Source organism: Cornus florida, unplaced genomic scaffold (assembly GCF_030987335.1).
Source record: "Cornus florida cultivar Cherokee Brave unplaced genomic scaffold, ASM3098733v1 CherokeeBrave_3.0.0_Hap2_Chr06, whole genome shotgun sequence".
NCBI lineage: Eukaryota > Viridiplantae > Streptophyta > Magnoliopsida > Cornales > Cornaceae > Cornus > Cornus florida.
In genome coordinates, this window is record NW_026775576.1 from 643276 (window position 1) to 659833 (window position 16558).

Sequence of the window (16558 nt, forward strand, 5' to 3'; positions counted from 1 at the left end):
TGGACTCATTTTGAAATTTTGTTGCATAATCTAATCTAGGGGTATTCTAGACCTTTCACATCAGTTTTAATTTCTTCTTTCAACATGGTCGAATAGAAAATGTGATTTTAGGGGGGTTTCTTCTTTGTGTTTTTCCAAAAAATGTCGTCTTGGTACCGGAAATACCTTGTGAAGTTTTAGCTTCCAGTTTGCATTTTATCAGCTTTTTGCCTCTCTTGACCAGTTCTGATCTAGGGGCATTTTGGGCATTTTACAGTTAGCTTTTTTTTAATTCTCTCACTTGTCATGTAGAAAACTCGATTTTAGGGGGGGAGCACGCTTCTAAAAATAATCCGCAAGCCATCCCGCCTTTCCATAAAGAAGCTTTTTTTGTCTTCGGGTCCTTAGATAATTTTTAAGATCCACTTTCAGGTACCCAATTGATTCTTTGCCATCAGCTTGCCTTCCCATCAACTCATACGCATTACAAGCCATAACTCCTAAATCCAAAGCCAACTCAACATCAATGGCCTGAACTGAGGAAATTCGTTGCTGGGACGGCATCATGTGGATACATTCAGCAATTATAAATTGATGGTTGTAAGTTTCAACAAATTTAGAAACTACATACTTTGCCTTAGTCTTGTCATATCTAAGAACCATTTGTGCACCGCAATTGGTTCGTGTTTCAGCCTGAGGAGTCTTTCTAAATACATCCTGTTTGTCAGTCCCCTTCACACCTTCCTTGCTACAAACTAACATCCTTGATGTAATTCTTCCATTAACTTTAGTACGATACTCCTTTCAGATGCTAAAACCAACTCGACCACTATATGCTTTGTAAAAATCATATGCCTCTTCTTCAGTATCAAACTCCATAGCATACCTTGGTTTCCATTTAATGACTTCAGGTTCAACAACAGGAACGTTTAGTCCATTTTTTGTGTTTTAAATATTATTTACTTCACCTTCCATTTGAACAACTTTAATACAAAACCTTTTCACATTTGCAAAATATTGAACTAACAAAAAAAATTTAAACTTCTACATCCCAAGTATATTCCATATGAACGATTCAAATACAAAATCTTTTCACATGTATCACCAATTCAATTTGGCATATATCTCATTCATTTCTTTACTTGTATCAATCAACTATATCGCTAATAAAACAGGATCACAAACCAGGATAAAAATCATTTATGCCAAGTGAGGATAATTTGAGATATGCCAAGTGAGGATAATTTGAGATACACGTTACGAAAATGTTAGGATAAATATTACGAAAATGTTGGAATGTACGTTAGGAAAATGTTGGGATCCACGTTAGGAAAATGTTGGGATGCACCTGAGAACAATGTTGGGATGTATGTTACGAAAAAGTTGGGATGCATCTTAGGAAAATATTGGGATGTATGTTACGAAAAAATTGGGATACACCTTAGGAAAATGTTGGGATATATGTTACGAAAAAGTTAGGATGCACCTTAAGAAAATGTTGTGATGCACTTTACAAATATGTTGGGATGTTTGTTACGAAAATGTTAGGATGTATCTTTGGAAAATGTTGACATGCAAGGCCAATGTCGAAGCAAATAAGGATAATTTGGGATGCACATTATGAAAATGTTGGGATGCACTTTACAAAAATATTGGTATGTATATTAGGAAACTGTTGTGATGCTTATTAGTAGAAAGTTGGGATGTAACTTAGGAAAATGTTGTGATACAAGGCCACCGTCCCAAGATTTTCTTGACATATATCACAAACTTTTCTGACGAGCTGTCACACATATATATTATTGCGGTAGAGAGGATTTTGATCCCACAACCTAACCCAAACAAAACCTAACTTTCTTCCCTTAAAACATAATTAAATTAAATCAGACTCCAATACTCACAACCATGGTAACACATTGTACTCTGAAACACTCTTTTTCGGCCACTCATATACTCGATCTACAAATCCTCTAATTTTTTCTCTTCACAAACAAACATTAAAACCCCAAATAACATCACAATAAAACAACGATCAATTCAAAATCGTACCTCTTGTGCCTCTCTGCTCTGACCCACTATACGAAGAAATACAATCCTGCTTCGATTTGGAAATATAATCTTGCTTCTATTTGGAAAGAAATCAAAATCTGAATATTTTGGGACAAAAGAAACACTTATTCGATTTGTTTTTAGGAGAGAATAAAGGCTGCTTCTTGCTTTTATTTCGAAAGAAATCAAAATATGAAATGGGTTTATTGATATTTTGGGAGAGAAGAAACTGAACTGGCGAAAATTGTATATACAACAAATACACATTTTTACCCACCATGGTAACTACTGTTCCTTAACAGAAATGGAGGAAATGGACAACTGTGTAAATGGAGAGGATACTGATCTAAGGTTACTTTCTATACTTTCTCAATATTAAATTCATAATTTATATATTTATTAGAAGATGAAACTTTTTGAATATTAAAACTATGAAATATATTATACTCCGTATGAAATATATTATTACTATCCTGCCATATAACCATAGTTAGTAAAATACGTTACGGGGAAAATACGGGTACGAAAACGTACGAGTATAATTCGATATTTTTTTAAAAATACTTTTAAAAAATTTTGGCAAAAGAATTCGGAAACGTAAAAATACAAATACGGATACGTACATGTATAATATGTTATATACATTAAAAATTCGTAATAAAAAATTCAGCTATACATATCTTATTATTTTCTTATATATCATATATAAAGAATATGTAAAAAATAATAAAATAAATATATTACAATTGATACTATCACAATAATCATAAAAAATAAAAAAAAAATAAAAAAAATTAAACTATCTAAATCTAATGAAGCAATAACCATAACATGATCAATTTTATCACAAAATTAATGAAAAAATTCTAATTCAAATAATCAATTATGTTGCCCAAAATAAAAATATAAAATTATTCTAAATTTAAATAATACCATCTAACCAAGAAAGATCTTCATCATTGGTGACTATATCACTAGAAACGTCATCTGTTGGCTCTAAGGAATAATCCTCCAATTCTTCATTATCAACATACTCAAGATTGTCACTAAGTTTGTCAAGATTAATTGGCTCCAAATCTTGTGCTTCGAGTGTCTTGAATTTTTCCATCATCATTGTGTTCATCCTTTCGTATACAAGATTTTCCAACATTGTAGGTGCCAACCTATTCATTTTCTTTGTTTGCGCAGCTTCCTAAGCACTCCAATTTCGTTCACATGAAGAACTGCAAAGCTGACTCAATATACGAATGGCATACCGTTGTAGCACAGAAAGACAATCCCCACAATAATCCCACCAAACTCATACACAAAATAAAAAAATTAATAATAATAATAATAATAATAATAAACTAAATATATAAAGCTTATTATAATTTTAACAAGATATTTTAAAAAATAAAATAAAAACTTACGAGGATGAGATGTTTCCAACATTGTCTTTGCTATATTTGTGAATAAAGTTGTGGTCTTCATACGGTAAAATTGTAGTTCTTGAATAAAATCTTCCTTTTCTTCTTCAATAATAAAATTTCATAACATAAAATCTATACCATCTTTCATTTCACGATTTTCTCTGAAGTCCTCGCTACACATGAAGGCAGGATTTAAAAATGCAGCAGCTGCATGTATTGGGTGGATTACATTTTCACTTCTCCGTTTTTCAAATAACATCCATATCTGCATGTAATTTGCTTGATTAATACAACAACGTTGTTTAATAGTTTCTTTTGCCCTTTCCATCGCCTCATACAAATATCCTGCAGTTGAACCATCAACCAAACAAATAACTCTAACTAAAGGCTCCAGAGTTTGTATTACTTTTTTCCCTTTATTCCAAAACGCAACACTTTGAATAATACTAGCAACCTTTAGTCCCATCCCTCTTTTGTCGCAATCCAACCCCCTCCATTCTAAAGATGCCACAAATAATCGCAATCCATCTTTAACTTCTAAAATTGATTGAACCATCAAAAAATTGGAGGTAAATCTAGTCGCACAAGGATGTTTGAGTTCCTTATGATTTGTGTGCTCTCTCATTAATGGCAAAATAATAGTGTGCTTGTACAATTATATCACAATTAATTTTGCATCATCAATAATATCATGTATCCACAAAACTTCAGAATAAATATCTTTCAATAGTAGCTAAATCCTATGAGCAGCACATCGTGTTTTATACATACGAGGGTACTTACCAATAAACATGTCACCAGCTGATTCAAAATTTGATACATTATCAGTAATGTGCACAACGTGATTAGGTTCAATATCTTCAATTATTGATAACATAATATCTTTTAGATAAACACCTGTTTTTTTATCTTTTAAAATTTTAAATGAATTCATAAATACTGGCCCACCAGGTGAATGTGCAATTATGTTGATAAAGGCATGTTGCTTCATGTCACTCCATATATCTGACATTAGTGTGCAACATGTAGCAACCCAAGTTTTCTTCACATTCTTAATGTATGCCTCTACTTCTGTCTTAGAATCTGGTATTAGCTTCGTGCGTAAAGTTGAGTAACTAGGTAATTTGTATGTTGACCCAAATTCAACAACACTTCTCACGAAATCAATAAAAGATTGAGTCTAAATTAATAAAAGATTGAGTCTGAACCACATTAAATGAAATATTATTAAAAATAATGTACTTGGCAAGTTTTTTATCCACCTCACTCTTATCCATCTTCTTAATTGTTTCTGGCATGGTAGATTGTTGTAAGCCATTTGAAGATAAAGAGGAAAAATTAACAAACCCACCTTGCTCAACATCAATTGGAGTAACTGTAGTCTTAATTTTTTTTGTTCAGACCACCAATTGCTAAAAATGCAGCTGTTTGAACCTCTTGAGGTACTTTTGAACAAATTTCAATGTCTCTACTTTTACCTAGATAAGTGTGATTTGACTCTTGAAATACCTTTAGGATAGTTAAAGTTACAATACTTATACATGAAACGACCTTGTAATTGTTCAACATGATCCCAAAAAATCTCTCTTTTTTCCCATCTTTCCTTGATAGCCTATATATTTTATAATAAATTCATAAGTATATAATGTGATACTCTACTAAAACATGTAGGAAGTATGGTGATCTATAAACTTCTAAAATAATAATAATAATAAAGATACTACCAAAATTTAAAAGATCTCACAATAAAACAAAAAATCTATAAATATCAACAAACATTAATAAAAACTTATGATTCTTCAAGATTATAGTGTTTCACAAGTATGTGTATATATATATATATATATATATATCTTCTATTACTTTGATTAAAGATCATACATTGGAGTGACAACAATAAGAGATTAAAAAAAAAGAAAAAAAAGTGATACCTTGAATGTAGAACAAGTAAGTGAGAGAGTAGTTGCAACCTTTCCCAAGATTACATAACAAATAACATTATTTTGATTACGTGAAAGATAATGGCCGTATCAAACAAAAGATGGTAAAAAAGACGGTTGTTTGTGTTTCAGAAAAATACACTATTAAAAACGTGAAATTATGTTTCAACTCTGATTGGTAAACGGAAATATTTTTAAACTTTTTATTAAAAATTATGGAATGCTATCGGATTAAAATGTATCTAAAAAAATAAATTTTAATTTTGAATTCGTCCCCTAAGCCCCCAACTCCCAAGTGTCGGACGGTCAAAATATCCATCGGTCCCACGCTACTTGGGCTTCAAGAAAAGGACTTGGGCTTCAAGAAAAGGAAAAAAGAAAAGAAAAAGAACTAAAAAAAACAACTTAGACTAGAATCAATGAATCATGGTTTGACTATAGCTGTACGGCCACGGTACAAGTTCCACAAAAGCGTGCTTGTACAATCCAATACAAGTGCACGTTTTTATCCTACACTCGCCCTTACAAAATCAATTCTTTCTGAATTTCATTATATTTTAGTAATTTCAGATTTTTATTTTTTGGTATTTTATTAATTTCTTAAAACCCATATGTGTGTAGAGTGTGTATAAAGACAGAACAACAGTGAGAAAGACTTGCCAAAAACAACATATGACAAAGGAAGGGGCGTTTTGTTGTGAAACCCATATCCACTCTGTTACTTGCTCCCCAATCCGTTTACCCATTCTTTCACAAAACTCAAAACCCTCCGAGATTGATAATATTCCTTCTTCAGGAAAGAAAAGAAAACGCAGAACAGTGGATGATCACCCAAAGCTTGTCGCTGATCAAAAAGTTGAAGTAATGTCCTTATTAAATTTTTTTTTTGGTGTTAAAGTATTCAAGAAAATCGTTATTTTCACGTCCCAGAATGAAAATTGAGCCCTCTTTGTTTTTGATTTCATTTTATTTTATTTATTTTTTATTTATATTTTTTTTAATTTTGGAGTTTGTGGCTTTTGAGTTTGGTTTATTTATTTATTTATTTTTTCGGATAAGCGGGACTAATACTAGGGGACTCAGAAAGGGTCCCTCCCCACCTGAGGTCTACCTAGTACGGTCAATCGTTCTTAGTTATTGTAAGTAAATACCAAAGTCAAGTGATTTTATCATTATACCAACCCTTTGGTTTAATTTTGTTTCCCTTTGTTTATTTACAATAATTTCCCTCTTTTTTTTCTTGCCTATTAATCGATTGTGAAGTTTTCAAAATGATGTTTTCTTTGATTTTACTTGCATTGTGGCCTTGTACAGTCTCTATTTTTGTCATTGTTAAAGTCTATTTTTAGTTTATTCATAGTACTGTATGCAGTGATTAATATGGGATGATATAGATTGTTTTAATATATCTTTCTTTTTCTTTAATAGTAGTAGTGTACATGCACATAGAGTTATGGGTTTGATTTTTTTTATACTTTGGGTATATATAGATTTTACTGTGTTTGTAAGGGTATGGGTTTGATTAATACTTTATTTTTGATAAGATTTTAGGTTTTAGCCAATCTTTCTTTTTCTTTAATAGTAGTGTACATGCAAATAGAGTTATGGGTTTGATATTTCTTTGCTATGGGATTATATTGATTTTACTGTGTAATTAAGGTTGTGGGTTTGATTAATGCTTTCTTTTTTATTATGTATTGAGTTCGGGTAATGCTTGTTTGTGTTTTATAAGGGAAAAAAACGTATGGGTTGTGTCGGTATTGTGTTTTTATAGCTATTCTTTAGTTTGTGTTTTAAGGATTTTCCCATAAAACGTGTGAAATTTGTGCAGGTAAGGAGTGTTGAAGAGGGGTTTCAGGGGTCTTGGCACTCTGCAACTGTGATTGTCTGCCAAGGTCAGGCACTTCAAATCCAATACGACCATTTTTTATGCAATGATGGTTCAGAAAATCTCATTGAGACAGTTCCTTCTATGGTTGATGGGGTAGTCCCTGCCAACAGGACACCCTCTAACAATCGTGCCTTGATAAGGCCATTTCCACCTCCGCTTCGTTTTGAGAAATGGTGCCTTCATTATGGACAGTGTGTTGATGTGTATTATGAGGAGGCATGGTGGGAAGGTGTGATTTTAGACCACGAAGATGGTTGTGAGAACCGCCAGATTTTCTTTCCAGATATTGGTGATGCAATGACGTTTAAAATTGAGATGTTACGGATTACACAGGATTGGGATGAGTATACTGGAGACTGGGAGCCTCGTGGGAATTGGTTATTCCTTGAGGTGCTTGAAGATATCCAAAAAGAGTGGCCCCTTCAAGTTTCTGCAAGGCAAATTTGGTATGATATGCGGGGAAATAAAGGTTTTATTAAGCTTAAGGAATGGACTTCTTTCGCGAGAAATATCTGGAAAGATTTGGTGGCTCAAGTTATTATTGATAATATAAATCTAACTCACCAATTTTTACTTAAATTGGATTCTTCAGAAGACCTGGTAGAGGAATCCCAGCAGGCATTGGAATTATCTGAACCTGCTTGTGATGTTATACCGAATCCCCAAGCAGATTTGGGTAACTCTATTGCTGTTGTACCTCTTGAAAATGATGGCTCTGTGACCAAAATGCAGCCTAATGATCTAAATAATGCAAACGTTCCAACTGAAGGTGACATTGATCGGAATGGTTTGGCATCAATAATTGAAGCTGCTTCTACCTGTAGACCAAGGCAAAATACAAATGCCAATGAGGAAACTGAGGCCCAGTTAGCTGGTGAATCTTCTGCATTAATTGATATTGAGTTTCGTGGAGATTTGATACCACAGAATGTGTTGTCTGAAAAGTGGTCAAGGGATTCTTATGGGATATCATTTTCAAGGAAACTTAGTAAATTAAAAGCCCGAGGAATTAGAAAACTTCGAAAAAATAGAGAGAATGGCAACCTGCATTTTCCATCTAACTTGCTTGAAAAGAATGATCAAAATGTTGGCTCTCCAAAGCCGAAGAAAGGAAAGATATATAAGTTTTTGATCAAATTAAGAGATGACGGTAATGTTGATTGTCCAAATCGTGTGCTGCGATCTAGAAAAAGAGCCCGGCAGGCGGTGGTTTCTTCCCACAACCCTCTAACTGTATTGTCTTGGTTAATAGATAACAATGTGGTGTTGCCTAGGGCAAAAGTACATTACCATAGCAGAAATTATCATTCTCCAATGGCAGAAGGGCGAATAACTCATGATGGGATCAAGTGCAATTGTTGCCAAAAAGTTCTCTCTTAAGAAATCTGAAGCTCATGCTGGCAGTACTAATCAGCGACCATCTGCCAATATTTTTTTTGAGGATGGAAGGTCTTTGTTAGAATGTCAGATGCAATTGAAACGTGAAAATTGTAAAAAAAGCTTCGTGATAGAACCAAATGTGAAAAAGGGTAAGTGGGATCAGGGCACAAATGACTACATATGTTCTGTTTGTTACTCTGGGGGTGAACTAATTTTATGTGATCAATGTCCATCATCGTTCCATGCAAATTGCCTTGGTTTGAAGGTTAGAGGCTTTGATTCTTGCATTGCATTGGTTTTTTATTTTCTTTTCAATAATAAATATGAATTATTATTTTGAGTTTTGATGTTGGACTATATTTTGTTGTTCATTTAGGATGTACCAGATGGCGACTGGTTCTGCCCACCCTACTGTTGTGGAATTTGTGGCCAAAGCCGATTCAACAGAGACACTGAAAAGTTTCTGGATAATAGTGTTCTCAATTGTGATCAGTGCGAGCATCAGTGTGCGTTAACTATATACTTTCTTTACATGTGTTATATCACGCAAAAATGTGTAAAATATAATCTATACCTGTGCAACTTCACCCATATTGAATACATTTCTGATTAATTAATCAATTTGATGCAGATCATGTTGGATGCTTAAGAAAAAGAGGTCTCATAAAGCTGGAGAGATATCCTAAAGGAAATTGGTTTTGCAATAGAACATGTGAACAGGTATTTCAAACCTCTCCTTTTCTAGATAGAAGTCTGGTTTAATACTCTAAAAAAGTATTTCGCATTGACTGACATATGTCTTTTTCAGAAGAACCACTTTCTTTATCTTCATGCAATTAAAAAATTAGAACCATGTGAATAACCTTTTCTACATTTGCTTCAGCTATAGTTGATTTGATCAATATGGACAATAATTTTGCTAAAATTGATAATGCTAAGCTTTTGGATTGAGAGAAATGGTAGAGCCTAGAGAACCATGTATGCTTGCTAAATTTATTGTTTGGGAAGAGTTTTGGATGTCTTGGGGGTATGCCTCCAAGATGTCATCTGATAGGAGTTTGTTTTATGTTTCTTAGGGCAACAAGGGTTTAGCCTTGTGTTTATTTTATCCCTATTCTGTAGGGCTATGCTTCTTGTTGTGAGGGTACGCTCTCACTTTTTTTCTTGTACCATATTGTTTTATCTATATTTTTTTCTTCATTAGGAAAAAAAATAGAGATAATTCTAAGCTTTTTCTTTCATTTTCTGTTCTGTCACATCTCTCTCTATTTTTTCCCCGGTTTCCTACAAAAATGAGTAGCCAGTCTCAGTTTGCAGTCTCCAGCTTTTTATGTAAAGGGAGAAGAGTAGAAACTAATCTAGTTTATAATATTTGTTACCAAACTTCCCTTGAAAATATGCATATATTTATTAAATAGATATTGTGGTTTGGCTTTTCTTCAGATACAAGGGTTTGAATTTTGAAGTCGAGCTGATGTTTGCTCTTTCACTAACGACTCTGGCTTTTGTACATTATCTTTGAATTTCACTAGTCTAGTTTTGTGGAAGTACGTCAGGTTTAGGTCAGATATGCAAATGAAAGAAGCAAAGGATGAAATGTTAGTAATGGGGTTTTGACCTCTTTGAGGAGAGTTCAGTTGCAACTGGGAAATAAGCACTCAAGTAATCATTCAGTCTGTAGCCACTATAAGTCTTCAAACATTCAACTTATAAAGATGTCAAGACTTTACAAAGAAACTCTGTTAGTATATCTTTTTTGTAGAAGGTGTCAATCCTTATATTACAATGATCCAGCATAGCCTCTTTTTAGCATCTTTCATTGGGAAAGTAAATGTTTAGTGTTTCTAAAGGTGCAAATATTATTTATTTATTATTTTTATTTATTTATTTACTTTTTTAAGGCTGCTATTGATGGCTTTCAGCCCATTGCAATTGCATGTTTTCAATTTTATATGCCAGTTATTATGTGATTTTAAATTTAGTATTATGTTAGACGCATAGGAAACAAAGTTCTCCGTTTGGTCTGTGTGATTTAAAAGGGTAAGATCATAAAATGATGGTTGTGATGGAGTACAAATGTGCTATTATCTGATGGTTCATCGACATTTTGAGTCTTTAGTGAATTACATTGTAACAAAACTCAAGTTTAGAAAGCATACGTGGAAATGTGCTTTACTTGATTGTGATTGTTAGTAATATATAAAGTTGTAAATGCATGAGAAACATTAGTATATTGTGATTGGTGGATTATTATTTTATTGATATAACCTCTTGAACATGACACTATATGTATGTTTTGAAGCTCTCATGGCATTCTGCAGATATTTTTGGGCCTCTGCAAGCTTTTGGGAAAACCAGTTCCGGTGGGTGAAGATGATTTCACTTGGAGTCTTTTGAAATGCACGAAATGTGACGGTGATCATGATGCTTCTGACGATGAGGCTTTTACAGAGAGTTACAGCAAGCTCAATGTTGCTCTTTGTGTGATGCATGAGTGTTTTGAGCCCATTAAGGAATCTCACACAAGGAGAGATCTCGTTGAAGATATCATCTTCAGTAGATGGTGAGAATCTCATTTCCAAATTCAGTTCTCTTCACATTTTTTTTTTTTTTTTTTGCGTTTTATGTCTGTGTGTATTTGTGTGTGTGTGTGTAGGGAACATGACATTGTTTATATTGTTACTTGGTGAATATATTAAAGACATCTTTTAACCACTCAACCTCACACACACACAAACACACATGTATACATGCGTATATTTTATTCAACTGTTGAACTAGAAAGTTATTCTATATTTTCTGATTTCTGTTTCATTCATGAGCTATTGTTATTTGTGCTTGTGGTTCCATAGATATTCTTTCTGTTCTGATATTTCTTTTCTGAGTGGTATTTGACTGCATTGATGTTACTAGCACGAGTTGATTGCTTACTGCATGTTTATTCTTAGCTTTGTACTCATAAATTTTCTTCAAGTTGTTTGTACATTGGTTGAGATAAGTTGTCACCAGGACAAGACAACTGATTTTAACAAGTGATGGTTGCTCTATAGTGTCTATAATTTTCTTTTATTGCATGTTACTTTCCTTGTATTTCTCTGTCAGTATATCCTTGAGGAAGCCTTTTCTCTTTCTTATGTTTCCTTCCTGTCTTCTATTAAACGTATTTTTCGTTTAAAAATATCAAAGCCTTTCCTCTTTCTTATGTTTCCTTCCTGTCTTCTATTAAAGTCTTTTTCATTAAAAAAAAATGTGTCAATATGTCGTCGGTATTCTCTTCTAATTTTGACTATTAATCTGATGTCACTCATGATCCATAAATTTCTCCATGACTTTTTTCTTCTACTGGTTCCTAACAATTTAACTTCCCACTTAAGCCCCTTCTCTAAGGTACCAGATTACTTTCAACAATATCATCTACATGTACAAGGTTCCCAGATATACAATGTTCTTATGATGTTTGTGACCGCAGGTTCTTGGTAATGTTATTTTTATTCAAGGACGGATTCCGGAATTGTTAATAGGGTGGGCTAAAAATTTTTGGGTGGGCTAATACTAGTAATAATTTTATTTTATTTTATTTTTTATTTTTTGCTGGGCTAAAATTGCTTATCGTTAAAAAAAAAAAAATTTTTTTTTTTTGGGGTGGGCTCAATCCTGACACCTAGATGCGCCCTTGTTTTTATTGAACTACATCTTCTCAAGTCATAATGATTTCCCTTATTGCCAAGAGAAATAACATTTTCTGAATGATTGGAAAACTCGCATGTATTATATATTGGTCTTGATAAAAAGATATATTTGGTCAAATTTTTCGCTCACTTGGCATCTCATGGGTGTTTGCTGTTAGCTGGAGGTTAGATCACTACTTTTACTTCAGTCCATCTCATTTTAAACCTGTGATGTTTTTCCTTACACTGTTGCTGTTATATAAAGTTGGTGTGTGTGTGTGTGTTTTTTCTTTTTTTCCTAGTTGAAGTTGGTGTGTTTGTCCATGTCCTTTGATGATATTTTTATTTATTACTCGGAAGACATACATCTTATTGCTCCAAGCCTGATGGTAATGAAAGGGAATTTTGCAGGTCAGAACTAAATCGTTTGAACTGCCGAGGGTTTTATACAATCATTTTGGAGAGAAATGATGAATTGATTACGGTGGCTACTGTACGGTACTTTACTATTACAGATCCATGATGAACTGCCTTGTCTTTTTTAGATTTTATGGTAATCTGAAATGCTCTTCTTCTTCTTCTTCTTCTCCTTTTTTTTCTCAAGGATTTACCGCTTATTGGTACGCGGTTTCGATATTGCCGACTTGGAATGTGCCAAATCTTGATGAATGAGCTTGAAAGGGTAACCTTCTATATGTGTTTGTGGATATGTGGACTTGGAGGGAGTCTTTGATATTATTATTTCTTTTCTAAATGAGTCCTTGATATATATTGTAATTAAAATCTAAATTGATTCGAGTAGTAGCATTCCAAATTTGAAATGATGCAGACTGACTCTGAGATTTAGCCCCCCGTATAAAAAATGTGATTAATCTAGTTAGCGTGTACAACTGTATTAATATCTACATATCTAGGTTTTTCCTTATTTATCTAGAAATTAATGTATTAGCTGTCAATTTAATTGTATAGTTGACTTACCTTAAATAGGTCTGTGTATTTAGTATAAATATCCTTGAGATATATGAAAGTAAAGAATCTTTTTCACTTATCAAAAAAAAAAAGTAAAGAATCTTTTTCAGCCATTTGTCAATTTGGTATCAGAGCAAAAAGAAAGGAATTTCCGCTACTTTCTTTATCTTTTTGTAACCCTAATTCTAAAGACCTGCAACAGCCGTCATCTATCTTCTTTGTGCTGCTGCTGCTTGTCTTCAATCCTTCTTATAGAACCACTGATTCTTCCTCTTTAATCGAGAATCCATGGCAGCCAAAACAACCACTAATTCTTCCTTTCTAACCGAGATTTCATCTGACAACAAGAAGTCCTCCACGATGACTATTCATGAAACTTCTTCTCCCATTCCTATTAAATTGGATGGTGTCAGATTTTGGAGATGCATATTGCTAGTAGACAGAAAAGGGATATATCACAGGGAGAAAGGTTGCACCTGCAGAGGATGATCCAAGCTATATGATGAATGTCAAGTCTTGGCTTATCAATTCCATGACGGTTAATCTGATGTCCCACTTTGTGCAGTGTGGAACGGCCAAGGAGGTTTGGGATGTGTTCAAGAGAAGCTATCTTGATGTCTCTGATTCTTCTCAGGTTTATGAACTAATGAAGAAGTCCTTTCAATTACGTCAGGATGGTCGGCCTCTTGTAGAATACTACAATGAGCTGAACTCAATCTTCAAGGAACTTGATTATCGAAAACCAAATGATATGACGTGTGCAACTGATATTGAGAAACAGAGGAAGCATTTTTCTGAGGATTGGTTCTATATGTTTCTTGCAGGTTTGGATCATAGTTTGGATCAAGTTAGTAGTCGTGTTCTAGCTACCTCTCCTTTACCAAGCCTAGAAGAAGTATATTCTCTAGTTTATCGTGAAGCACAGAGACAGGTCACCATGGCAATAAAGGATCACTCAGAGGCCTCGGCTCTTACTGTCCAAAAGAGTTCCCGACCAGCTCCTCCTTTTACCGACTCTACTTCTCGTCTCTGCACTTACAGCAATAGTACGAGACATACGGTTGATGTTTGCTGGAAGAAGCATGGTTATCCAGAGTGGTTCAAGCTTAAGCAAGCTGAGAAGAAGAATAAGAAATTGGCTCAAGTTGCTATCACCGACACTTCTCCATCTTCTGCTTCTCATGTATCTTGAGTGTCATCTCAAGGAGGTAATTCTAGTTTGGTCTTTATTTCTACTGCTTCTAACACTTGGGTTATTGATGCAGGGGCCACCGATTATATGACTAGTAACTCTTCCATACTTGACTCTTTAATACTGTAATGACCCGGTCATTTTTCTTCCTTTTCTTTTTCTTAGATTTTAACGGATATATATATTTTTTTTTCCGTTGTCTTTTCCTTTTTGGGTTCGGTTTTTCATCATTTGATGTCGTCTCGAGTGTTCTGGAATGATTTTCGAGACTTTTTTCCTTGGATTGACAAGTTCCTTTGGGGATTGTGTCATTTCCATATTTTATTTTTCCGAACACTATTCACATTTTGTCTTTTTCTCGTTTATTCTTTTTCCTTTCACAACCTCACTTTTTGTGCTCCGATTTGATTCTGGTTTTGCATGCATTCATGATATTTGATTACCATGATAGTGGTATTTTTACTTTTCTAGAAAAGCATGTTGATTACTTACTTCCTTCATAAAGGGACATTAATGCATACTTTAGTGTAATTCTTCTTAACTTGTGGGTTTTAGTGTAATTAAATAAAGTAATTATTTTTCATTTTGGGGACCATTTTGCAATTAAATTTGGAAGATATTTTCAAAAAGGGCCTTTTTGCAATTTTTGAAAAGTGTGACAAGTGTCACACTCTCATTGGTCCACTTGTTGACATTTGTGTGGAAACACTTTGATGCATTGGATGATGACATTTGGAGGGTGAGGATTCACCCACTTGTTGGCCTAGGATTGGTGCACTTGTTGGCTTGGATGGTTGACAAGTGTAGGTGTGGGATTAAGCCTAGGAAGGAGCCATGGATTGGTGACAAGTGTAGGTTCACAATTTAGTCTTGCAAATATCTTTAGGCCACTTTGGGATTATGGTTTTAAAGGAGGGTTTTTGTGCAATTGACCATAGATGTGTGTGTTGACCATGGTGTAGGATCACATAGTGAGTGGAGGATTTCTATTTCCTCCACTCACACATTTTCACATTTCATCTCTTTCTTCCTCACCACAAAACCCTAGCCTCCATGGATGAAGCTTGAAGCTTTAGGCATTGACCTTGATCTTTGAGGCCCTTCCATTTACTTTAGACCATAAAGCTTGGAATACTTTTTGTTTCCCTCATCCTTCTCTTCAAAACCCTTGAAGGATCTAGCCTAACTCCTAGTTTTGCTTTGGTATCTAGGGATTCAATTCTCTAGTGAGGTATTGATCTATTATTTTGAAGTATTTTTATGTCATTATTGAGTGTTTTACATGCATAGAAGAGAAGGACTTGTATTCTGCCCTTAAACTGTTTTAACTTGAAATAAATCTTGTCAAATTAAATATATAACATGAAAATATAATCAATTAGCTTCCAATTAGCTTTGGTTTCATGTAATTTGGATTTAAAATGAATTAGTTATGAATTTTGAAGTTGCAAGCTAGTTGTTGGAAATTTAAATCTTTTCTTATCCGGTCCGGAAACGAATTTTTATATGGAGCTGTGGTGCTTCAATTACCTTGAAATTTTTACTGAAACTTTCTCCATGGATTTTACACCACTCAGAATTTTTTCACGATTTTAGAGCATTTCTAAAATCTTTTAAAAATCCGAGACTATCTGTTGTCCATGTTTTTATTGCAGCTGGAAAATATATTTTTAGATGATTTATTTTACTAACCTTTTTACATTGGATCATGGCTTAAATTTCCAGTTTTACACTCTCATATATTTACTTCCAAAATAAATTAGGTTTGCCCAATTTGGATGTCAAATGAATTTTTCATAAATTTTCAAAGTTGGAAGCTACAGGCTGAAAATGTGTTTTTTGGGCAGAATTTGTTTCAAAGTTGTGGGTCAAAACTGTTTCAATTGGGAAAATATTTTGTTAAACTAAATTGATATTATCAAATTACAGTGTTTAAGCTTTCATTGGCTTTGGATTCATTCAATTTGGATTAGAAATGAATTTTTTATGAATTTCCCAAGTTGAAGGTAACAAGCTGAAATATCTGTCTTGCGGACCAAAAATTTGGGGCGATTTCACTTCGGTGGTAATTGGGATTT

The 16558-nt window shown here is 33.7% G+C and overlaps 2 protein-coding genes across 6 annotated transcripts in view; one reads left to right on the forward strand and one right to left on the reverse strand.

The window, feature by feature from the left end:
• Nucleotides 1-321: 321 nt before the first annotated feature.
• Nucleotides 322-741, reverse strand: LOC132313793 (uncharacterized). The gene has a single exon (XM_059812740.1). The coding sequence runs from the start codon at nt 739-741 to the stop codon at nt 322-324; it is 420 nt and encodes a 139-aa protein (XP_059668723.1).
• A 7728-nt stretch (nt 742-8469) lies between these two features.
• Nucleotides 8470-16558, forward strand: part of LOC132311044 (increased DNA methylation 1-like) — a 37595-nt gene continuing 29506 nt past the window's right edge. For 2 of the 5 annotated variants that reach the window (XR_009482801.1, XM_059808739.1), the window contains exons 1-6: nt 8470-8916; nt 9028-9157; nt 9283-9371; nt 10973-11214; nt 12731-12817; nt 12924-13001. Coding sequence is in view for 4 of the 5 variants with exons in the window: in XM_059808739.1 (XP_059664722.1) it covers nt 8608-8916; nt 9028-9157; nt 9283-9371; nt 10973-11214; nt 12731-12817; nt 12924-12984 (918 nt within the window). In the remaining variant the exon portion in view is untranslated. Of the gene's footprint in view, nt 8917-9027; nt 9158-9282; nt 9372-10972; nt 11215-12730; nt 12818-12923; nt 13076-16558 lie in introns of those variants that run through there. The other 3 variants (XM_059808737.1, XM_059808736.1, XM_059808738.1) reach the window with 2 other exon arrangements.

Coding starts and splice junctions, on each gene's coding strand:
- LOC132313793 (XM_059812740.1), bottom strand. CDS start 741: ATGTTAGTTTGTAGCAAGGAAGGTGTGAAGGGGACTGACAAACAGGAT.